We start from the raw sequence: 24,804 nt of genomic DNA on the forward strand, positions 1-24,804 counted from the left end.
TTGGCAGCATCTAGCGATGCCAGTGCCCACTTGTTGTCTGGCATTAGAGAGCTATATTGGGCTATTGACCGGATCCTTCTGATGTTAATGGAAGTGCTCTTACCAGGCATAAAACCTGTTTGATCAGAATGTATAAAGCTCAATATAATCGAATTCAGTCTGGTGGCTAGAATCTTAGTAAAAATTTTATAGTCCACATTTACCAACGAGATAGGTCGGTAGGATCCACATTCGGTCCTTCCCCTCCTTCTTAAGCACTATGATATTAGCTTCGTAAAAGGATTCAGGCACAGATTCCCCCTCCCATATTCCCCGAAATACTTTAACCAAAAGTGGCGTTAATATATCCCTATATTTACTGTACAAATCAATAGGGAATCCATCCGGCCCTGGGGCCTTCCCGGAGGCCATGTCTGTTATGGCATTTTCTATCTCCTCTGCAGTAAATTCAGCGTCCATAAGGGTCCGTTGTTCAGGGTCTAATGTAGGGAATGTCACATCTGACAGATAGTCTAAACACCCCAAGCTGTCACAGTCACTTTTAGATTCATATAATGACCTGTAATAATCATAAAAACAGCCAAGTATTTCTTCGGTTGAAGATACCAATGAATCATCCGGCTTACGAATCTGTAATATTGTATTTGAGGTGCTATGTTGGCGCACCAAATAGGCTAAGAGTTTGCTTGCCTGGTTTCTCAGCTCAAAATACGACTGGCGAGTAAAGAATAGTTTATGCTTGGACTTAGTGTCCTTATGCTGAGCATATAACACGAGTTGTACTTTTGAACGACACCATTGGTTTTACCATGTCGTGTACTCAAAAACGGGGAAAAAAATTCCAAGTGCGGTGAAATTTGCAAAAAAAAGTGCAATCTCTCTCGTTTTTTGTTTGTCTTTTTTGCTAGGCTCACTAAATGCTAAAACTGACCTGCTATTATGATTCTCCAGGTCATTACGAGTTCATAGACACCAAACATGTCTAGGTTCTCTTTTATCTAACTGTTGAAAAAAAAATTTCAAGGTTTGCTACAAAAAAAATAAATAATTGTGCCATTTTCCAATACCCATAGCGCCTCCATTCTTCATGATCTGGGGTTGGGCGAGGGCTTATTTTTTTTTGCACCAAGCTGATGTTTTTAAGGATACCATTTATGTGCAGATACGTTCTTTTTATCGCCAGTTATTGCATTTTAATGCAATGTCGCGGCGACAAAAAAAAAAAAATAAAATAGGTATTAGACCTACCGGTAATGAGGTTTCCAGGAGTTCATCCTGACAGCACCATGGAGGACGTGCTCCTCCTCCTTGCATGGACAGGAAAAGCACACGAGAGGTTAAAAGGCTCCATCCCACCCCATTTCCCTCAATGATTTAACAAGTACCACAGCGTGGATAATGCACGCAAAATTTTAATGATATATTATGTAATATGATTGTAACATAACAGGGAGGGAACTACCCGTGCTGTCAGGATGGACTCCTGGAAACATCATTACCAGTAGGTCTAATAACTATTTTCCAGGACGTCCCCCTGACAGCACCATGGAGAGTACCAAAGCACCTCCCTAGGGTGGGATTACCGCCTGGAGAACCTTTCTCCCAAATGCGGTCTGCTGACTAGCTAGCACCTCAAGCTTGTAGTGCTTGCAGAATGTATTAAGTCTGGCCCAGGTTGCTGCTCTACAAATCTGGTCAACTGAGGCGCCCGCCCGTTCGGCCCATGAGGCCGATACTGCCCTTGTAGAGTGGGCCTTTAACCTATCTGGCAGGTTCGCGCCTTCGGCCTGGTAGGCGTCTGCGATTACTGAAGTAATCCATCTGGCGATGGTTGCTTTAGGGGCTTTCTTCCCCCTATTTTTACCCCCAAAAAGGACAAATAGATTTGGGTCAATACACCAACTGTTGGTGGCCTCTAAATAGTCTATAACCGCGCGTCTCACGTCCAGTGAATGAAGACGCTGTTCCTTCTCATTACGGGCATTGTCACAGAAGGATGGTAACACTATCTCTTGGCTTATATTTTGGCAAGAGGCTACCTTTGGAACGAATCCGGGGTCTAATCTCAAGATTATACGATCTTCTCTAATCTGGAGATACGGGTCTCTGGTGGACAAAGCCTGGATTTCCCCTATTCACTTGGCCGTGGTAATGGCTACAAGGAAGGCCGTTCTGCGAGTGAGAGTTGAGATAGTCATCTCTTCATTGGGGACGTAGGGATCCCTACATAGGAACCCAAGCACCAAACCAAGGTCCCAAGGCGGGGTGAGCTGTCTAATCGTGGGGCGAAGACGCTGTGTGGCCTTTATGAATCTTATTACCCAGGGATGAGAAGCTAATGGGTAATCGAAGTTGGCGCTTAAGGCCGAAATCTGGACTTTTAAAGTGCTGGGCCTAAAACCTTTATTAAACCCTGACTGTAGGAAGTTTAAGATACTAGGTAGGTCAGGGGTACTATCCACGAGGTCGGACCTGCCACCGCCCAGACAGAATCTCTTCCAAATCTTCCAGTATATTGCGGACGTAATCGGTTTCCTCCTGGCCTGTTGGGTAGCCATGACCTGACAAATCTTTTGCCTTCAGGATGTTCCATTCAGGATCCAAGCTGAGAGGTGAAGCCTTGCTGGATTCGGGTGGCGGATCGGGCCCTGGTGGATGACATCTTTCTTCAGAGGAAGTTCGACTTTGCTTTCCACTGCCATAGCTCCTAGTAGGGGAAACCAGCTTCTCTTTGCCCAGTATGGAACCACCATTATCACCTTTGCGCGGTCCTCACGGATCTTCCTTAGTACCGCCGGTATGAGCGCTAGTGGAGGGAACGCGTAAGAGAGGGGTTCTTCCCAGGCCTGGCTCAGAGCATCTACACCCTCCGGTTGGTCTGCCGGGTTCAGGGAATAAAATCTGGAGACCTTTGCGTTTCTTCGATTTGTGAACAGGTCTATACTGGGGGTCCCCCAACGCTGACACAGTTGAATAAAAATCTCCTTGTTCAGTTCCCATTCTGTCAGGTAGACCTGTTGTCTGCTTAGGTAGTCCGCTACCACATTTTGGGAACCCTCTAGGTGGACTGCTGTTACTGAGAGGTCTATTCTTTCTGCCCAGGAGAATATTCTCCCTGCTAGAGCCTGGAGCGGTGGGTGCCTGGGGCCTCCTTGGTGCTTCAGGAATGACACTGCTCCTGGAAGATCTTCCCTTTTACGTGGGCTCCCCATCCCCACGTACTGGCATCTGTGGCGAGTACCACGTATGGAGAGGTTGTCCATAATATGCCCACCTGGAGATTCCTGGCCTGCGTCATTGCCACCTAGACCTGGAGGTTGACGCAAACAGGGAGCCTTTGCTTCTCCCACCCTGGCCGTGGGGGCTTTCACATGAGCCTCTATTTGACCTGACTTGGGTTCTGGAGTCGGTCTGTGTCCTATAGAAGGGGCCTCTCCGAAAGGGCTGGGGTCGCTTAGGTTTCTCTTCTGGGAAACCTTTATTTTTGTCGGACACTAGCTCTAAGATATTATCCAGGGCTGGTCCGAATACCCTTAGGCCCGAGAAGGGAATGAAGCAGAGCTTTACTTTAGAAGCATTATCTCCTGACCAAGATTTAAGCCAGACTGCTCTTCGGGCCGCATTAGAAAGGGAGCTGTTTCTGGCTGCAAATCTTACGGATTCGGCCAACGTATCTGATAGGAATGCCGTGGCCGACTTCATGAGGGAAAGGGAAGCTAGGATCTCGGACCTAGGTGTCTTGTTGGTAAGGTGTTCCTCCAACTGCCCCAACCACAAAAATATAGACCTGGCCACCGAGGTGGCTGCTATGTTAGCCCCGATGAGGGCCGCCAAAATCTCCCATGTTCTTTTTAATAGAACGTCCGCCTTTCTGTCCATCGGGTCCCAGAGACTTGATGAGTCCTCGAACAGGAAGACGGTCTTCTTGGTAACCCTGGCTACAGGAACGTCGATCTTCGGAACTTCCTCCCATGATCGTGTTTCCTTGGGATCGAAAGGCAGTCGACTTTTAAAGTCACGGGGTAGTACAAGTCGGTGTTCCGCCTCCTTCCACTCCTCGAGGACCATTGTCTTGATGTGTTCACTTACAGGGAACACTGTCTGCGTTCGAGACACGAGTCCTCCAAACATCAGTTCCTGTCTAGATTGCGGCTTAGGAACTTCCTCAATCTGCATGGTGGTCCTCACCGCCTGGACCAACTCGTCCGTGTCCTCTAATCTAAACAGGTATTTCCTGCCTTGATCCTGCCTGTCCGCCGGGATCTCTCCTTCCTCCTCTGGATCCGAGTCTCGGAAGTCTGACCCCTCATCCTCCCGTATCAAAGATCTCATCTTGGATAGGAGGGACGGCTGCTCATCTCTTATCACCCTTGACATGCAGGGTCCACAGAGGGTTTTGGTATACGTGTGGCAGCTTTACCCTGCATATTGGGCATCTGACTGACTTAGATGCGGCCTTGACCGGGTCTTTAGCCACTGTTGGGGGGGCTGATGGGGTTCCCTTATCCTATGATTAAAGGCTAGGGTAGTTAGGTCCCTTGTCCTGGGCTGCGGAGGATGGGGAGGGTGACCTGCGCCAGGCGCACTTACCCCTCCGTTCGCCAGTTCGGTATCCATTCCTCCTGTTGTCCACGCTTCCAGAGAGACGCTGGGCTCCTGGAGCGCGCGCCGAGATTCAATCCCGGCCTGTGACGTCACCGGAAGTGACGCGCAATTCTCCCGCGATAGGCCGGGAATCGCTCCGGCCGCTTCCTGATGCCGGCGCCCGCTCGGCCAGCTGCCTGCGGGGGACCAGCCTTCGCCACCATGGCGGCCACTGTTGGAGCCGAGAGCCTCCCACCGGGAGGAGAAGCTCCCTCCAGGAGCGTCGTTCTGCTCCTGGCCTTTGGGGCAGAGGGACTCCCCACCGGAGAGTTTTGGCCCTGGGCGTCTTGACAGGGGGAATGATTGGACTGGCCGCACGATGCCCCTGGGCCCTCTGGTAAGCACTGCAGCGCTTCCTCTCGCGTGTTCCTCCATGCAGAGACAGGAAAAACACTGAGGGAAATGGGGTGGGACGGAGCCTTTTAACCTCTCGTGTGCTTTTCCTGTCCCTGCAAGGAGGAGGAGGAGGACGTCCTCCATGGTGTTGTCAGGGGGACGTCCTGGAAAAACAAAAAAAAGTAATTCTGGCGTTTTGATCTTTTCCCCACTACGCCATTTAGTGATCGGTTTAATCCTTTTTTTTTTTATTGATAGATCTGAACGCAGCGATACCCAATATGTGTATGTGTGTTGTTTTTTTTAATAGTTTTATTTTGAATAGGGCAAAAGGGGGGAGATTTAAACTTTTATATTTTTTTTTTCATATTTATAAAAATTTTTTTTTTTTTTTTTATTTTGGCATGCTTCAATAGTCTCTATGGGAGGCTAGAAGCTGCCACAACTAGATCTGCTACATAGAGGCGATGATCAGATCGCCTATATGTAGCAGAATTACAGCATCGGGTGGCGCTCATAGCAATCCGGCATCAACAACCATAGAGGTCTCCAGGAGAGCCCTGGTTGTTATGCCAACGCATCGCTGACCCCGATCACGTGACGGGGGTCAGCAATGGGTGTATTTCCGGCCCGGCGGCCGGAAGCGCTTGTTAAATGCCGCTATCAGCGTTTGGGGTGGGGATCTGACCTTGGATGTACGACTGCGTCCAAGGTCAGAAAGGGGTTAGTAAGGACTTTGTCAGCAGGATTTCACCCCCAAAGTTACTTATATGTGCATGTAGCCCTTTCAAAGACATGTTTGGCAATACCTTTACATGACCAGTCCATTCCTCCTTTACTGAGAAAACAGCAATTGAATTGATATACAAATGAGGTTGAAGAGCCATGGTAGATCTGAAGCCTCTGTCACTCCAGCTCTATTACCTGCCCTGTGTGATTTCTTGGGGAAAAAAAAACCAAAAACAAAAACCTGTCAGTCAAGCAGGAGGGGCGGCACTGGGCAGGGAATAGAGCTGGAGTGACGGAGGAGTCAGATCTACCTTAGTCCTTCAGTGTCATTTTAATATCAATTCAATCTCTGATATTTCATTAATGGAGGAATGGACTGAAGATATAAAGGAATTGCTGGACTTCACTTTGAAAGATTAAGTGAGAAACCAGCCATCGAGTGGTGTTTGATCAGATTACCCAACCCAACCTGCATCTAACCACAGTGACGCCATATAAAGGACTCTGGATTTTTCTGACCTCACCGATGCAATGAATGAGCCTCCAATGAGTTGTAATCAGCAACGCATATTATGTAGGGATGGTTTCCATCCCATATAAAAAACAGCAATCAATGGATCAGAAGATGAATATTCACAATATCTGGAATGTAAGCTTGTTAAACCCAGCCTAATGCCGAGCTCACAAATCCCATAATCCCCGCTACAAAACTTACCTCCATCTCAGCTGCTCGCAGCTGACCAAAAAACACTTTGCCCATAAACTTGCCTAGGAGGAAGACCAGGACAAACGCTTGTATATAGAGCACCTAAGGGAACAGTGAAAAAGAAACTAGCTATGAAAACAATACATTTCATTCATACAGATGTGCACTAACATGGAAGCAGGGCATCCACACAGATGTACCATCCATGGGTCTAGTGAGGTTGGAGGACAACATCTATGGATGCTGCATGGGAGCTTGGATGACTATTCCGAGGCCGGTCCCTGGTGGCCTCTCCCTGTCCCGATCACCTAGGCTGTCAGGTTTCTCAATATACACACACGTATGGAGATCTGTCGCTCATGTGGAGTGGGGCAGGGGACAAGCCACCAGCGACCAGCCTCTTGAACTAGTCACCCAAGCTGTATGGTCCCTGGCCATCTCCTAAATATGGATTATGATGTATGGACTGGCCACAGGTCTCCTGACCAGAAATCAGCAACCTCCAAGGTTGTGGCCAGTTTGTGCATCGTGGTCCGCATTCGGAAACATGGCTGCGTGATACAATTCAAGAGTTCAAGCGATGCACATAGAAATATGAAATCTTTACTTTGTGTGTATTCCAGAGCAGTTACTCACAGCCATACTGGGACTTGACTTGGTCAAATACACAACTGTTGGATAGAATTGGTGCTTGAGGTAATAAGCGTGAGCCACCACCGCAGCCGTAAGAGCCAAGCTGGCACCTGTCATCATGGCTGTCCTCATCTTGGCGGTCAAGGGAGGGGCAGGACCCTGTGCAAAAAAAGACAAATTTAATGCTTTATGTACTTAGCAAAACATCAGAGGAGGTTCTACAAGGCTTACCCTAAAGCCAAACAAACCAGAAGCTGCATGTTGACTGATACATTTATAGAGGTAATTTTACAAGGGGAACTCCGAAAATGGCAGCAGCTGAAATTCTGCAACTTATAGTCAGCCATCACACATTCTATAACATTCAACAGCTAAAATCTTAAAAATCATTCACCCAGGTCGTTTTTGTAAGGTCTTATAAATTTGGTGGGACAGTCGTACAATCAGGAGCCAGTCCAGATTCTACTTCTTTGCAGTGATGACAGGGGAGGGTTGGTAACAAATAAATATCCAAGACAAGTCCAATTACCTTCAACACTTCTTTACAAAGATACCGAACCATAACATACAAGATCTTCAGTACATGACAGAATATGCCATCACCAATGTGAAAAAGATGGGGAGGACCGTCAAACATCAGGTACAGACAGCTGGTCCCCAAGGCCATGTTCACATTGTGTTTTACCATCATGTTAGTGAATCCATTGGGGCTTACATCTGAAGCTCTGGAAAAATTGGATATAGGTGTACACACTGATGGGGCCATTGACTGTAATGATGCAAACAGAATCACTTTGTCGGATGTAATTTCCAGCAATATGTGTCTATTTAAAGGGAATCTGTCACTTATTTTTTGGTATATAAGCTGCTGCCACTGCCATCAGGGGCTTATCTACAGCATTCTGTAATGCTGGAGATAAGCCCCCGATGTAGCCTGAAAGAGAAGAAAAACAAGTTAGATTATACTGACCAGGGGCGGTCCGGGTCCGGTCTGGAGGGTGTCGCGGTCCGGCACCTCCCATCTTCTAGCGATGATGTCCTCTTCTTTGCTTCCCGTTGCGGCTCCGGCGCAGGCGCACTGCTCTAGCCTGTTGAGGGCAGAGCAGAGTACTGCAGTGTTCAGGCGTCAGACCTCTTCCGGCGCCTGTGCACTTGCAGTACTCTGCAGTGCGCCTGCGCCGCGACAGGAAGCAAAGAAGAGGACGTCATTGCTACAAGATGAGAAGCACCGAACCGCGACACCCTCATGACCTGGGTGAGCATAATCTAACTAGTTTTTCTTCTCTTTCAAGTTACATCGGGGGCTTATCTACAGCATTCTGTAATGCTGTAGATAAGTCCGATAGCGGTGGCCGCATCTTATATACCAAAAAATAGGTGACAGATTCGCTTTAATGCCGACTCCAAGAGGTGCCTTACTGCATCTTGGAGCAGACGTATAGGCAGATATGGCAGAAAATTGTACAGCTGGATGAGAGTATCTGTGTACACATATACAGTATATCAAAAGTGAGTACACCCTTCACATTTTTGTAGATATTTTATCTTTTCATGGGACATCACTGAAGATCTGACACTTTGATACAATGTAAAGTAGTCAGTGTGCAGCTTGTACAAGTGTAAACTTGGTGCACTCTAAATAACTCACAGCCAATAATGTCTAGAGCACTGGCAACAAAAGGGAGTACATCCTAAGCGAAAATGGCCAAATTGTTCCCAAAGTATGGATATTTTGTGTGGCCAACATTATTTTCAAGTACTGCCTTAACTCTCTTGAGCATGGAGGTCACTAGAGCTTCATAGGTGGACCCTGGAATCCTTGGCAACTCCTCCATGATGACATCAACATGCATTCCTCCACCTTCTGTTTGAGGATGCCCCACAGATACTTAATAGGGCTTAGGTCTGCAGACATGCTTGGCCAGTCCAGCACCTTTACAAGGCAGTGGTCATCTTGGAGGTACGTTTGGGGTATGTTGGAATACTGCCCTGTGGTCCAGTTTCCGAAGATAAAGGGGGATCATGTTCTACTTCAGTATGTCACGATTCACAGTTCCCTCAATGAACTGTAGCTCTCCACATCTGGCAGCCCCAAACCATGACACTCCCACCATGATGTCTAACTGTAGGCAATACACACTTGTCTGTGTACTCCTCACTTTGTTGCCGCCACACACGCTTGACACCATCTGAACCCTATAACTTTATCTTGGTCTGATCAGAGCACAGGACATGGTTCCAGTAATCCATGTCCTTCGTCTGCTTGTCTTCAGCAAACTGTTTGCAGACTTTTTTGTGCATCATCTTTAGAAGAAGCTTCCTTCTCAGATGAAAGTCATGCAGACCGATTTGATGCAGTGTTTGGCGTATGGTCTGAGCATCAACAGGCGGACCTCCCACCCCTGAAACAATCTTACATCTATTTTGAAAAGACAACCTCTGGCTATGAAGCTGAGCGCGTGCGCTCAACTTCTGTGGTTGGTCGACCATGGTGATGCCAGTTCTGAGTGGATCCTGTCTTGTTACACCGCTGTATGGTCTTGGCCACCGTGCTGCAGCTCAGTGTAAGGGTGCTGGCGATCTTCTTATAGCCTCGGCCATCTTTATGTAGAGCAGCAATTCTTTTTTCCAAATCCTCAGAGTTCTTTGCCATAAGGAGCCATGTTGACCTTCCACTGACCAGTATGAGAGAGTGTGAAAGCGATAGCACCAAGTTTACCACATCTGCTCCCCATTCATACATGAGGCCTTGTGACACAAGGGAGGGAAAATGGCTAATTGGGCACAATTTGGCCATTTTCATTTAGGGGTGTACTCACCATATTTACACTGCTATACAAGTGGTACACTGACTACTTTACATATCAAAGTTTCATATCTAGTGCTGTCCCATGAAAAGATAAAATATTTACAAAAATGTAAGGGGTGTACTCACTTTTGTGATATACTGTATAAAAGATGTAAAATATAGATCTCTTGAGTGCTTGTGCCATGTGAAGAGGTCTAACAACTCTTAAACAGCTTCCTTCTATGGCCTCAGTGATTACAACATTTTATAGAATCCCTTTAAAAGGACCAGTCACCTGCGCAAAAATGTCAAGTTTTTGCTCTTATTTTATTTCTGCTGCTCCCCATTTTTTTTTTTTTTTACAATCCACAATACCATTCTAAAAATATGGACCTTATTATTTAGAGCTAATATTTTTTGATCTTTATTAAAGTAGTTCACAGGATCCTCAGGGGCGTGTCTTTAGGCTGCTCTGCTGTGAGTAACAACCTTTTGTAAAGACCATAAAAATTAGTACTACATAAAAAGGAAGATGATCCAACTCAACGAACAGTGGATAGGCTTTTATTCACACAAAGTGCATGGCAGAAGACAAAATCAGCAATACAGCTGGACAAAATCATGACCAAGGGTGGCTGTCACCCGAAACGCATTGACATCGCATTTCGTCTAGCAGTATAGCAGCTTTTGTCCTCTGCCATCTTCATTCTATGGTTGTTCCATGCCTTGACACGGCGTTTCCGGGCCTTGAACACTTCCGAGATGTCTCCTAAGGTGAGCTGGATCTAACTTTAACTACGGTAAATAAAGAAGAAGTGCACACCTCCAGTATGCCAGATTTTTAAACAAAAAAATTCAGGGGAGCACCAGGAAAAAAAAGAGCAAAAACTGGTCACAGGTTCTCTATAGGCACGAGTTCTTAAACTGCACGTGCCAGCAACATGATTACACCCATACATCCTTTGGCCGCATACAGACCATCTGTACCATTTAGAACATGAGGTTGCAAACTAAGGCTATGTGCACACGCAGCAGTCCTGCAGACAGTGTACAGTAGCATGTAAATGTATGTGAATTACAATCTGCTGTGCACATGCTGCGGATTTTTAACTGTGGGAAAGCTGCGGTTTTGAATCCGCAGGAAGAAATGACATGTCACTTCTTTTCTGTGGATTCTGCTGCGGTTTACCATCTCCTCCATTGTAGAGGTGATAAACCGCAGGGGAAAACCGCAGAGCAATCCGCAGCGTGTGCACTTAGCCTAAATGCGTAGTGCACTAAAAGCAAGCCCTATTGGTTAGGAGAGGGCTGATCACTGGGTATCCCACTGATGGGACCTCCAGAACTGGTAGCAAGAGCTCAATTTCCCTGCAGCGCACCCACAGGATAATCAATGCATTACATGGCGCCTACTAAAATCTATGAGCTGACTGTACAAAGTATACAGGTTTTGGGGCTTTCACATTATACACAATAGTCGGCATTAAAATACCATGTGAAGTAATTCTACTGTGACAGTACACCCCAACATCATCACAACAGGGTATAGAGGCAGCAGGTCACCATGTGAGAGTCATGAAGGCAGTGAGCCGCGACATTACTAGTGCATGACTTCCATGCACCTGCAGGACACATCTGATAACAGGATGCCTCCCCGGCTTACCGCATCTTACTTGATTTCCTGTAATTAGCATCTGCCCGACTAATCTTAGCAAATGCGACCATCATGTAATGCAAAAAAAAAAAAAAAAAAAAAAAGGGAGGGAAACGCAATGTTAGTTCTAAACCAAGCAAAGTGCACAGGGATGATGAAATAATGGGGGGGGGGGGATTCTCAATATATTGGCAGGCAAGATCATCCAACGCTGTGTACAGTAAGGGTATGTGCACACGCTGCGGAATGCTCTGCGGATTTTGTAAAATCCGCAGGTAAATCTGCAGGTCAAAAGACCTGCGGTATTACCTGCGAATTAGCCTGTGGCTTTGCCCTGCGGTTTTTCATCTCCACAATGGAGGAGATGGCAAACCGCAGCGGAATCCGAAGAAAGAATCAACATGTCAGTTCTTTCTGCGTTTTTGAAACCGCAGCAAATCCGAGCGGAAAATTCTGCAGCGTCTGCAAAGCGATTTTTTTTTGCCATAGGTTAGAATGCTGCTGTACACCGCAGCGGCCAAATCCGCTGCAGAATTTGCAGCGTGTGCACACACCCTAAGAGTAAAATCTTCTACTTAATAGGAGGTTTCATCATAAGAATCCTAAAACATTGACAGAAAAAAATTGCAACAGTCACAAAATCTGATACGATTCACAAAATTAAATCGAACTGAACACGCAGGGTCAGATATATCTTTGGTGCAAGCCACAGGGGCCCCAGAGGTAAGGGGGCCACTACCACCTCCAGAGCAGGTGGAATTGTGTATTATGAGCAGGGCTGTGAAGTCGGTAAGCCAAACCTCCGACTCCTCAATTTCCATGACACCGACTCCACAGCCCTGATTATGATGCGCCATTGGCCCATATACTGTACAAGCACAGAGGCCTCTTTATTTCGGTGTCTGCCAGTGTGATCAATTCAGCAAAGGTGCAAACACTTAATTACTAATCATCACATCTGGATTCTAACGAAAACAACAGCACACAAGGCTCAGCGTGCAAAAATAATCACTGATGAGTAAAAGCATTTTGCCCAGGGATCGATATATTGGTTATTGAGCCAACCAGTGTGGACCTGTCTACGTAGCCTCCATGCAGCACATCTGTGTGGTTTTTCTTACGCCTGCAGCATGGCGCACATTAGTGCAGTGCCCCAGACCGGCGTAACTATCAGCTGGGGCACAGATATTAGGAGATCTCCTAATTTGTACTTTGCTGCAGTCTAAGGGCACAGGCTTTTTAGTAATCTGCTGCAAAGTCCCAAAAATGGATCAACGTCACCAAAAATCTGCATTATTCCTCCAGTATTATGGATTCTGGCGGCTGTACGTGTGCACACATAAGAACGCAGGTTACTAACAGATCTCGCACAGGGATCTCTATGATCATTATGCCAAGGAGACGGAATCCGCCACTGCCCAAACATCCCTGCTGACATTATGCCCATAGTCATCAGATATTTCCCTGCAGATCTCACGTCTGTTCTGGCCATAGAAACGCTACTAAAATCTGAAGAGAAACATCTGGTGTGAATAGGCAGCAAAGACTACACCATGTCCCTGCCATGCCCATCTCCTGTGCAGCACAGCAGTGCAGTAAAGTGCGCTCCCAAGCCCCCCTGTAGCCTTTATGTGCCCACACTAATCACAGACCAGACAAGAAGCATTACCCCAGCCAGTGACAGATGATCTGAACTCTTCCCAGCTGTTGCTGTCACTAACACCCCAAAACAGGAAGCGCTCAAGTCAAGACACCTCACTTCCGCTTGGAATCATCCATCTGAACTGAAAGTAAGGGGGTGGTCATAAAAACCGATTCTGCTGACATTCACTCGCATTATATAGTAGTGGGTCTAAATATTATACAAAGTTAATATTTATCAAAAAAATATATAAAACAGACGTATTTTTAAGTCTGGCTCGCTGTCTAAAGGTAAGTAAATTAACCCCTATGTCTGCAATGGTATCGTCCATCCCGTGCATTACTTAAAAGGAGCGTACCAACTAAACGCTTGTGTATAGGGTTGTTGTTTTTTTTTTACCTGGAACATTGGGGATTTCCGCTGCTGGGTTCGGAACCTATGCTCAGTCTGTAATAGGTTTAGGCTGTAAATTGTGGATTTGCCATCATTTCCATTGAAGTCTAGAAAAACACTGTTGTCGGGTCTTTTCTGTGCTCCTGACAGCTTTCCTGAGACTGTAGACCCGTGGCTGCACATGATTGGTTAGCATGATAATAAGTGAGCCAATAGGAAAAAAGATAAAGGCTGCAGCGGCTGACGCGGTCCAATAGATGAAGGCGGGTTTTCCCTGGTTGCTAGGCGGATAATTTGTAGAGTAGACGCTGCTGTGTGTGGTGTACATGATTATGGGGATGTGCAAAGTTCACTCCATTATCAGTTTCGGGCTTCTCTACCAGTTAATGGTGTCATTTTAGAAAACAAAAGGAGATATTTTAATACTTTAAAGGGTTATAGGGGTAACTTGCTGTTCAATGGGGGCCGACAGTTTTCGGGAAGCGATAGGTTCACACCAGGGCCGGACTGGGACTAAAATTCAGCCCTGGCGCTTGGAGTTACACAGGCCCACTAGTCACATGGTGACTATATAATATCTTTGTACACTTGTAGGTTACAAGAAGTGAGAGGAGATTAACACGACTATATAACATGTAGTCACAGCTGTGCCCAGTATTTCAGCTCAGTCCTATTTATTGCTTTTAGGTACAGTACTCCTCCCAAATTCTGTCCCCTTTTGTATGCATGATTACAGAATTCCTGGCAGAACTGCTCTCTATTGGGCAACCAGACCCCCTGGTCACAGCCGCCCCTATCATACCTCCCAACTCTTGAAGAAGGGAAAGAGGGACAAAGACTGCGGCGCGCGCAGCGCACCGCTGCAAATTTTAGGCCACGCCCATTTCGCAACTAGTCACACCCATGTCCACGCCTAATCGCACCCATATAGCACAGCTGATCACACTGACTGGTACTGAGGGCACAGTGGCTGGCACTAAGGAAGAGAGAAAACAGAGAGAGAGAGAAAAAAGAGAGAGAAAGAAAGGACAGAGAGAGAAAGAAAGAGGACAAAGAAAGAACAGAGAGAGACAGAGAAAGAACAGAGAGAAAAAGAAAGTAGTAAAGAAGAGAAAAAGAGCAGAGAGAAAGAAAGAGGAAAGAAAAAGAAAGAGGGGAAAGAAAGAACAGAGAGAGAGAAAGAAAAAAGAAAGATTAGAGAAAGAAAGAAAATGAGGGAAAGACAGAACAGAGAATGAGAAAGAAAGAAAAAGAGAGAAAGAAATAAAGAAAGATTCTATAAAGATACTATAGCAGCCCGGCTCCCATTGTAGTGCCCACCTGAGCCTCCCGGTGCAGGACATACCATGATCCGCTCACATGGCCGACATCCCCGATTCCAAGGCGATCCTGCTGTCTGCGCTGTCGGAGGAGGACACGGTGATGGATCTGAAGCATTTCTGGTTCCGTCACAATCTCCTCATGAAATTATCTCATTTCCGGTCAGCTTCCAGCACGTCACTTCCGGTGGAACGTCATGTGTGTGTTTTAAAATGCTCCTCGGGGCTCCGCCATGTACTCCTGTGTCAGTGGGAAAAGCCCGCTTTGTATGCTTCGTACACACTTGGCTCCGCTCCGTATATCCCGTACACATATGGCTGCACTCCATACACACACGGCTCCGCTCCGTATACCCCATACACACACGGCTCCGCTCCGTACACCTCGTACACACGCGGCTCTGCTCCGTACACCTCGTACACGTGCGGCTCCTCTCCGTACACCTCGCACACGCGCGGCTCCTCTCCGTACACGCGGCTCTGTTCCGTACACCTTGTACACACGCGGCTCCTCTCCGTACACCTCGTACACTCGCGGCTCCTCTCCGCACACCTTGCACACACACGGCTCCGCTCCGTACACCTCATACACACACGGCTCCGCTCCGTACACCTCATACACACAGCTCTGCTACATCTACCCTGTAAACCCCTCCTGACCCCACACATACTTACCTCATCCAGCACCATGACAACAGCACAGCAGAGTCTTGCAGACACCAAGAGGCAGGGCTGTGCGCACAGGACCTGTGATGAGGTCACAAGAGGGGCGGAGTAAGGGGGTCACATGATCAGGGGTCTGGACAAAGGTGCCTGATCATGTGACCCCTAACTCCTCCCCTCCTGTGACCTCAACACAGGTCCTGTGAACAGAGAAGAGAGCAGGCAAGCGACGCTGTGAGTGGCTGCGGGGGGGGAGGTCTCATGCTACGGCGAGGATGGGGAGCGTGGCGGCTTATCTCCCTGCAGTGCGGGAGGGTTGGAAGCTATAACCGCCGTGCCCGCAGAGGGCCGGAGGCAGGAGCAACAGCCAGGCCAGTGGCCGCATCAGCTGGCAAGCGGCAAGATGATCGGGCGCTGCCGCCCTCGGCCCACATGACAGCGGCCCAGCGGGAAAATGCCCGGTTGGTTATATTACTAATCCGGGCCTGGTTCCCACGTTGCGTTTTTGCTGCGATTCCCGCACAAGAAATACGGCAGTCTGCCTCTGCCCTTACAGAGAGCCTGTCGCCAGGTCAAAAATGACTTTTCTATCATATTTTATCCCTGCTGCTCCCACGAGTATTCAGTTTTTCTGCAATCTATCATACAGTTCCAGAGGTACAGGCTTTTTTTATTTGGTGCTGATTTTTATGATCTTTACCAACTAGGCGTGCTTCTCAGGCTGATTATGCAAAGCAGCCTAAAGACGCCCCCGAGGATCTTATGAGCCACGCCCCCTTGTATAGACAATCGAAATTAGCACTCAGTACCCATATCTCTAGAGTCGCGTGGTGGATTTTAAAAAAAACAAAAACCTGAATACTCCGGGAAGGAGCAGAAATAAAATGAGTACTAAAACTAGCCACTTTTGACCCAGTGACAGATTCACTTTGAATGTCACTGTCAGAGTTTGACAGCAGTATATAAGTAGTTAAACAGTTGAATGTGGCTTCAGCGGTGCGGTTTACAGAGCAAGAGGAACACCGCTATTCAATAGTACTGTAGATATTTAATCCAGAAAGATAGGCAGTGTTTATAAAAAAATATAAAAAGATGATAGAAAATAGGAACAAAACAATACGGTATATACAATTACATAAAATATACAGGAATAACAAAGCATAATTACGAAACCTGAGGTTGTAGGAATAGCTTTTATCTTTATGGAGGGAAGCACGCCAACTGATAAAATAGAACATTCTAACATTTTCACAGCGAACTATGTGTTCCAGAATGACAAATATAGAGACACAAACTCTCATTTTTATTAGATCAATACCTCCCCTTGGTGAGCTCATATGGGGGCTGGTTGTGGGATGTGATGGGTCTGTTAGAATTTTCGGAGATCCCCAACTTTCAGGATATCTTTACCCCTGAAGTGCTCAGTCCGTAGATATTGTCATCATGTTTCTTATCCCGATTTTAGCAGTCTGTAGAGATGAAACGGCATGGATAGCACCATCCATCGGACAATTATAAGCTGGAGGGTTTCTGCCGTGCTTATGGTGATGTCAGTGAATGTGTTATATTTGTCTCTTTGTTGCAACATCGGAAATTTATCTCCCATAAAAATCTAATCAACGTCAACCCCAATATTCATCACTGACCACGGTGTTGTGAACTCTCTTGATCTGACTTCTGAGTCGGGGCTCCCTCTGTTGGTTACTGCAGGTAGTGGGGCTGGTCGGGCTGATAGAAGTTTGCCAGCTGAAGACGATGATTGGAAGTCAGGGGTTACTGACTGGGAGGATATAAGTGAACAAGCTTCCCTCAGTTGCTGCTGGTGACTTGGTTTCTTCCTGTGCATTTTGAGGATTGCTGTCTCCTGCATGATCCTGCATTTTCCAGTTAAGTTGTTAATTTGCTAATCTTTTGCATCTGATTTGTTTTTTCCTTTTTTGCTTTCTGCTTTGCTGTGAGGGTTCAGCGTGCTCCCTGCTGGGGCAGTGCTGGACCCCGTTCCATATGTTACAGCTTGTGTCAGTTTGTTCAGTCCCCTGTTATATTAGTCTCTTTTGCTGTGCTTCCAGTTCACACCAGAATACTGATATAGTGGGGGAGAGGTTGTGAGATCTCAGTGTTTTTTGTACATCAGACGTGTTAGATTTTTTAGGGTTTTTGCGTGATTGCAGACAGTGTCTTTCCTGTTCTATTCTATCTAGACAGTTTGGGCCCCATCATTTACTCAGTCTATTTTCTGCCTGTGTTTGTGCCTCAGCTTGTCTCACCGACAATATATGTTTGGGGGCTATCTATTATTTTGGGACTCTACTCCGGGGCAGTTTAGATTTCACCTTTCTTGCTTTAGGCTTAGTTAACTCTCCAGCTGTACCAAGGCGTCTAGGGCATCATAGGCACATCCCACGGCTAATGCTAGTTGTGTTGTTACGATTAGGGGTCTGCAATCCGCTGACTTACCAACCTTTCTGGTTTCCTGGTGGCCTAGCCTATTCCTGCCATCCTCCTCGGTGACCTATTCATAACACCATGGGCTGAAAAACATCTCAGAAAAATCCTTTGAACAGAGGAAGCCTGGTACTTTTCCAACTCTGAATAAACCAATCCCCGCTTTAGCGCATAGCTCTAGAGTAGATATCCCGTTGCAGTTACCTGGCCACTGCAGGAGGTCCATACTTCAATTGGGGTTGGTGTGTCCACTCTCTCTTACTTCCCCAGTTATAATTAGTTTCTCTCTTCTCGAGCTATAATTAATTTCATATGTTCAATGTGGGAGTGAAATCCCCTTCTCCGGATAGGTCTTCTGGATTAAAGTTTTTCTCTATGACAGTTCTTTATGCAAATTTGCATACCCTGGGCATGGCCAAGGAGTAAGAGCAGTGGGAAGCATTGGAACAGGAGAGGAAGATCAGAAAGTTGAACATTACTTTTATAAAGCTATTTTCAACATTTTGAAAAACTCTTCACTTCCCAAATAACCAATTTATGCAGAACATTTTAATGAAGACCCCAAACCAACCCTCCCCACACATACACACATTTTAAAGGGGTTTTCTGGTCTTATGCTACAAGTCTACTTCCGGCCACATTCCTACTAGACATTATGTCGGCCTCCCTCAATACACTTGCATTCAGCGAGGCTGCGACCATCTAGTCAGAATGTACCCAGGAGTAGTCATATCACATACTTGCAGTCATATGACCGCCGCCAACATCGAAGAATCATAACATTGAACGACGTGAGGATTCACAAGTCTGCAGTCAGATAGAATGACTGCAGACTTGTAGCTTAAGACCGGACAACCCCTCAAACAACTGCCCACTACAGATAATGAGAGTTTGGGATCTTTATTATGGGGGTGCTATGGGTCAGTGTGTCTTTTGTGTAGGAGGTCTGGGCTGTATCGGTTTATAGTTTGGTGGAGGCTATATTAGATGAGGGCTTCCGGTTTAGGCTACATACCAACAATGAGCTTCTGGTGAGTTTTTGATGTTGCAGAGTTTCTGCACCTATTGGGGTGCGTGTTGGCGATCCGAAATAGCAGTGTTTTGGACGCAGCTCACCCGCGCTGCCTTCTACATTACAAGCACAGTGTAGCCGCCGGCCAGTCCATCGCGGCCCGATGTATGCAGCCGTCTGACTGTGCTATAAAAGGTCCTGATATGATTTGTGCTCCATGTCAAATAGATGTGGGGTTCGTCCTATATAAATTCCTCAAATTCTGCATGGTGCCGACTCTTTGCATGCTCCGTGTCAGCACCCCTCTGATGCGCGTATATTTATACCCGCCACAATATCTCTTTACCCTGGAGCGCAGCCATGCCAAGATTAATGGTCCAGTAATGGCGGCAGGGACGTGGGTTTTCCCTGCTATGTGCACAATCCCCGATGCACAACCCTGCAAATGCAGAAATGACTCCGTGCCAACAGCAGTGAAAACTCCATTGTGTTTCAATTATTTATTTCTTGGGAAGATCCTGTAGGTATTTTTTTTGCTTCCTGAAGCTACTTAGAAAAGTTTTTTTTATTTCTGAAGTTTTTTTTTTATTGCACTGTCTTCTCTTGACAGTGATTGGTCAGATTCCATCAGGATCCACTCCGATGAATGGACATACACTTTTTTTTCTCCATGAAAAGACGTTCAGAAAATACCACTGGTAGTCTTTCCTGAAGCTTCTTTATAGCCCGGGATCACACTTGTGAGTGTGATGTGAGAAACTCACGCAAGTCTCCCACATTGATACCCGGCACTGCCACCGGCACTCAAGACCGGAGTGTGGGGCGGCATAGAAATACATGCAGCCGCACACTCCGGTCCCGAGTGCCGGCGGCAGTGCTGGGTATCGATGCAGGAGACTTGCGCGAGTTTCTCACATCACACTCACAAGTGTGACCCCGGCCTATAAAAGTCTTCTTGGATATCTTTTGCAGGGTTTTTGATTTAGGGTTTTTTTTTTTTTAAATTCATCTTTTATGTATCAGTTATTAGAGTCTTTGAAAAAAGCTGAGAAAAATGGAGCAAATGCACTGCAAATCTTATATACATTGTTGTACATACCTATGTTAATTCTTTTTTGCATTCTTAAAAGCACTTTTTCAGGTGGAATACACCTGAAAAAGCTCCAGGGGCACATGCCCTTATAGAGGACGATTTTGAAAAGGATCTGCACTTAAAAAAAAAAAAAAAAAAAAAAAAAAAAAAAGTATTTTTCAAGCAAAACGGCTTCTCTTTTGGAGGCATTTTTCATTTCTAGAGTGCTCACTAAACCATTTTTTAAGAATTTTAGGATGTGTTCCTGTGTCCTTTTCATCCATTTTTAAGATGAAAACACAGCAAAAAAATAACAAAAATAAAAACTAATACTCAATATAATGAGCACATTCATTTCTATGTAAAAATGACTTGCTGCTCTTATATCTGATCTATTATATTATATTCCCGGTTTTCAGCTATTTTTGCTTACAGTAGAAATGAATGGGAAGGCTATATAAGGCCACGTTCACACAGTGCGGATTCTCCCGCGGATCCGCAGCGTACTTGCCACTGTGGGTCCGCTGCAGATCCGCAAGTCATGTACAGTACAATGTTAGGCAATGGAAATCAAAAACTGCTGTTCACATGCTGCGGAAAAATCCACGCGGATTAGCTGCGGGTTCGTTTCTGCAGCATGTCAATTCTTTGTGCGGATCTGCAGCGTTTCTGCACCCATTGACTTGCATTGATCCGCAGGAAAACCGCAGGTCTCAAAAAGATCTGCGGCTTTGCTCCGGATGAAAATGCTGCAGATCGGGAGGGGGGGGGGGGAGAGTGGGGGCGGAGTGTGGGTGGTGAATGTGTGCGTGTATGAGTGTGGGCGGTGACTGGGCGTGTATGTGTGTGCGGGGGTCATCAGGTCGTCAGGGGGTCTAGAGGGGCCTGTGCGGGGGGTTACAGGGCTGTGGGGGGTCTGTGCGTGGCTCATCGGGCTGTGGGGGGTCTGTAGCAATGTATGTATGTATGTAGTATGTGTGTGTATGCAGGCATCGTCCGATGGGACTACAAGTCCCATCGGACGATGCCTGATACCCTGTCAGTAAGTGACACATTAGCCAATGATGGGACAGTAGTAGTCCTATCTTCCGGCTAATGTGTTGAATGTAAAAAAAAAAAACATACAACATATAACATCCAGAACATACAACATATAACATACAGAACCGCTATCCAGGGGTTCCAGAACTGATATGACAGGAGGGGGTAATCCTCCGCTGTGTGTCCTTCTGCTGGGAAAGAGGTCCCGTAACCCTAGCCCTCACGCAGCAGTGCTGTAAAGTGAGACTCTAAACTCAGATAACCTCAGTGATGGACTGCAGGAGGCATTGTCTCCTGTCAGTTCATCACTGGGAGGCCCCATAGAGCAGTGACATCACCTGATGTCACTGGTCTATAGGGGTGTTCGTCGTGGGACCCTCGTTATTAATTGGACTGCGACGGACAGGGAGTATATGGTTGGTTTATTATTTTTCATTTTTTCTAGGAGACGAGGGCGTCGCTTGGATCTGAGCGTACAATAAAAATATGAAAACCGTGTTGTGTTTTATTTCATTAAAAGACTTTATTCTTATGTGTGTTTTATTAACCCTTTCAAAAGATTAATAATGGATCGGTGTCTTATTGACGTCTCTCCATTATTAATTGGGCTTAATATCACCTTCCAATAGCAAGGTGACATTAACCCCTTATATTACCCAATATCCCACCGCTACACGGGAGTGGGAAGAGAGGGGCTAAGTGCCAGAATTGGTGCACCTTAGAGATGCGCCATTTCTGGGGTGGCTGCGGGCTGGCATTTATAGCCAATGGGGGGGGGCCCAATTTCCATGGCCACTTCCTGGCTATAAAATATAGGGGGACCCCACGTCATTTTTTTGGGGGTCCCCCTATTTTAAAAGCCAGTAAAGGCTATGCAGACAGCTGCAGGCTGATATTCATAGCCTGGGAAGGGGCCATGGGTCTTACCCCCTTCCCAAGCTACAAATATTGGCCTCCGCACTTTTGACCAGTCATGGGATGATGTCCCTTTATGGCGAGATGTATACCTACTGACAGAATACTTCTGTATATATGACAGTTTTCAAATGCTCATAGATATGAACATATGTGCAAAGAGTGTAGCACTATTATTTTTAAAATAGGAGAATCGACTTTATTTCCATTATACCTGTACGTGGATATGTGTGCAATAATCTAACATTATTTAACATCTTTTTGTGTGGATGTTTGTGCAATAATTTTATATTGCTATAAACAGCAGGAGAAATATGTTATGTGTTGTCGCATGCGCAATACTGCAGCACCATTGCCAGTTGAACGGGTGAAATGACCTTCTTCCCCTCAGTCTGCAAATGGGCATATACAACCGTGTCTTCTTAGCGCATGCGCATTTATCTATACTGGCCATGATCGCTTCCATGACCTTCTTCCGGTGGAAGTGACTTGTAGGTTTAAATGTTCATATATATGAACATATATGCAAATAGTGCAGTACCATCAATTCTAAAATTGGAGAATTGACTTTATTTCCATTATACCTGTATGTGGATATGTGCGCAACAATCTAACAATATTTAACATCTTTATGTACAGATGCATGTGCAATAACTTTGTATTGTTATAAACAGCAGGAGAAACATGTTATGTGTTGTCGCATGCGCAATAGTACAGCATTACTGCCAGCTGAATGAGTGAAATGACCTTCTTCCCCTCAGTCTATAAATGGGCACATACAACTGCGCCTTTCTAGCGCATGCGCATTAATTTACATTGGCCATGATTGCTTCCATGACCTTCTTCCGGTGGAAGTGACGTGTATGTGTGTTCCTAGGCTGCGATTGATGACCAGGCCCTGCCTCTCTACACGCGACTATGCATGTATCTATTGCAGCTGTTTCGTATTTTGTAAATTAGATAATATTTAATTCACGTCTCTCAGACCTTTATTCCAGCCCCTGACGAAGCTACCTTGCGGTTTTGGGCACGTGGTTCTGAGCTAATACTTTCAGGGCTCAGATATACCGTCTATATACACTTTTTTTTTACCTCCACATTATGTCTTTCCCTGATCTATGGGGCAGGTTTGATATTTGGTGCATTTTCTTAGCATACAGCAGTTCAATGATCTCTGGTCCTATAGTGCTCCAATTGAGGCTCTCTGTAACATGTATGTGACATCTCTGATATAATATGGTTTTGTAATACATGGACCAGCTGTCAGTCTGTATCCTTCCCTGATTTACAGGGTAGACTTGATCATCTGTGCACTCTCCTTAGTATATAGCAGCTTAACAATTTCTGGTCTCACAGTGCTCCAATTGGGGCTCTCTAATATCTGTATGTGTACATGACATTTTTGATATAACCTGGTTCCGTTATTTAATACCTGGACCGGTTGTTAGTTTATATTAATACTCTACTAAGGTGACAGGGGAGTCTTCTAAGGTTATATCATTAACCCCAAAGGGTTCATTGTCATTAAGTGACTTTTTAATGTTTTTAAACTGTGTTCTTGGTCTGATTGACACTTAATAAAATTTGTATATTTAGTTACTTATTGTGGTGATCCCAATTTTTGGTCAGTAGCTTTCTCTCTCTTTTACTTCTCTCATCCGCACTGCCAAACCGCACTAGAACCTGCATCAAATCCGCTGTACACATGCTAGGAATCCGCAGGAAAAATGCATGTGTTTTACCCTGCGGTTTCTGCCAAGAGATATGGATTCTCTGCAGACTAATCCGCAACGTGTGCACACACCCTAACGGATCACCATACAGTATCATGTTATCAGCAGCACATCTACAGTTTACACCCCATAGTCCTCCATATAATATAATCTGCCCCATAGTCCTCCATATAGTATAATACACTCCTCATAGCCCTCCATATATTAAAATACACTGCTCAGTCCTCCATATAGTATAATACACTCCACATAGTTCTCCATATAGTATAATACACTCCTCATAGCCCTCCATATATTAAAATACACTGCTCAGTCCTCCATATAGTATAATACACTCCACATAGTTCTCCATATAGTATAATGCACCGCCATAGTCACACATGTAGTACAATTCACTTCCCATAGCATAATGCACCCCATAGTTCTTCATATAATGTATTCCCCATAGTCCTTGATACAGTATAATGCAGCCACCCCATAGGGTATAATGCAGCCCCGCCATACAATATAATGTAAACCCCATAGAATATAATGCAGCCGCCTTCTTATAGTATAATGCAGCCACCCCATAGAGAATAATGCAGCTACCCCAGAGTATAATGCAGCCACTCCACAGAATATAATGTAACCCCCCCATATAATATAATGCAGCCCCACCCCCCATATAGTATAATGCAGCCCCTCCATAGAATATATGGCAACCCCCTCATAGGCTATAATGCAGCCCCTTATATAGTATAATGTAGCCCCTCCATAGAAAACAATGGAGCCCTCCTCATATACTATAATGCAGCCCCCATCAAATATAATATAATACAGCCCCCCATAGAATATAATACAGCCCACCTCCCCATAGAGTATAAAGTAGCCCCCCATATTATATAACAGCCTCCCCCTATAGAATATAATGTAAAATGTACCCCCCATGGTATATAACTCAGCCGCATGGTATATAGCCCAGCACCACATGGTATATACGCCAGCACCACATGGTATACAGATCAGCCCACCATGGTATACAGCACAGCATGGTATATAGCCCACCATGGTATAATACAGCCCACCATAGTATACAGGCT

The 24,804-nt window shown here is 45.7% G+C and overlaps 1 protein-coding gene across 3 annotated transcripts in view; it reads right to left on the bottom strand.

Moving 5' to 3' along the window:
* The window catches only part of SYVN1 (synoviolin 1), an 87,752-nt gene extending 74,029 nt beyond the window's left edge, over positions 1–13,723 (bottom strand). For 2 of the 3 annotated variants that reach the window (XM_073554507.1, XM_073554506.1), the window contains exons 1-3: positions 13,532–13,723; positions 7,052–7,207; positions 6,425–6,517 (exon numbers count right to left, since the gene is read on the bottom strand). In XM_073554507.1, coding sequence (XP_073410608.1) covers positions 6,425–6,517; positions 7,052–7,207; positions 13,532–13,708 — 426 coding nt within the window. In that variant the 5' untranslated portion in view covers positions 13,709–13,723. Of the gene's footprint in view, positions 1–6,424; positions 6,518–7,051; positions 7,208–13,159; positions 13,303–13,531 lie in introns of those variants that run through there. The other variant, XM_073554508.1, reaches the window with a different exon arrangement.
* Positions 13,724–24,804: the final 11,081 nt, after the last annotated feature.

This window comes from Dendrobates tinctorius, unplaced genomic scaffold (genome assembly GCF_039654945.1).
Source record: "Dendrobates tinctorius isolate UK_male_01 unplaced genomic scaffold, ASM3965494v1 ptg000211l, whole genome shotgun sequence".
Classification (NCBI taxonomy): domain Eukaryota; kingdom Metazoa; phylum Chordata; class Amphibia; order Anura; family Dendrobatidae; genus Dendrobates; species Dendrobates tinctorius.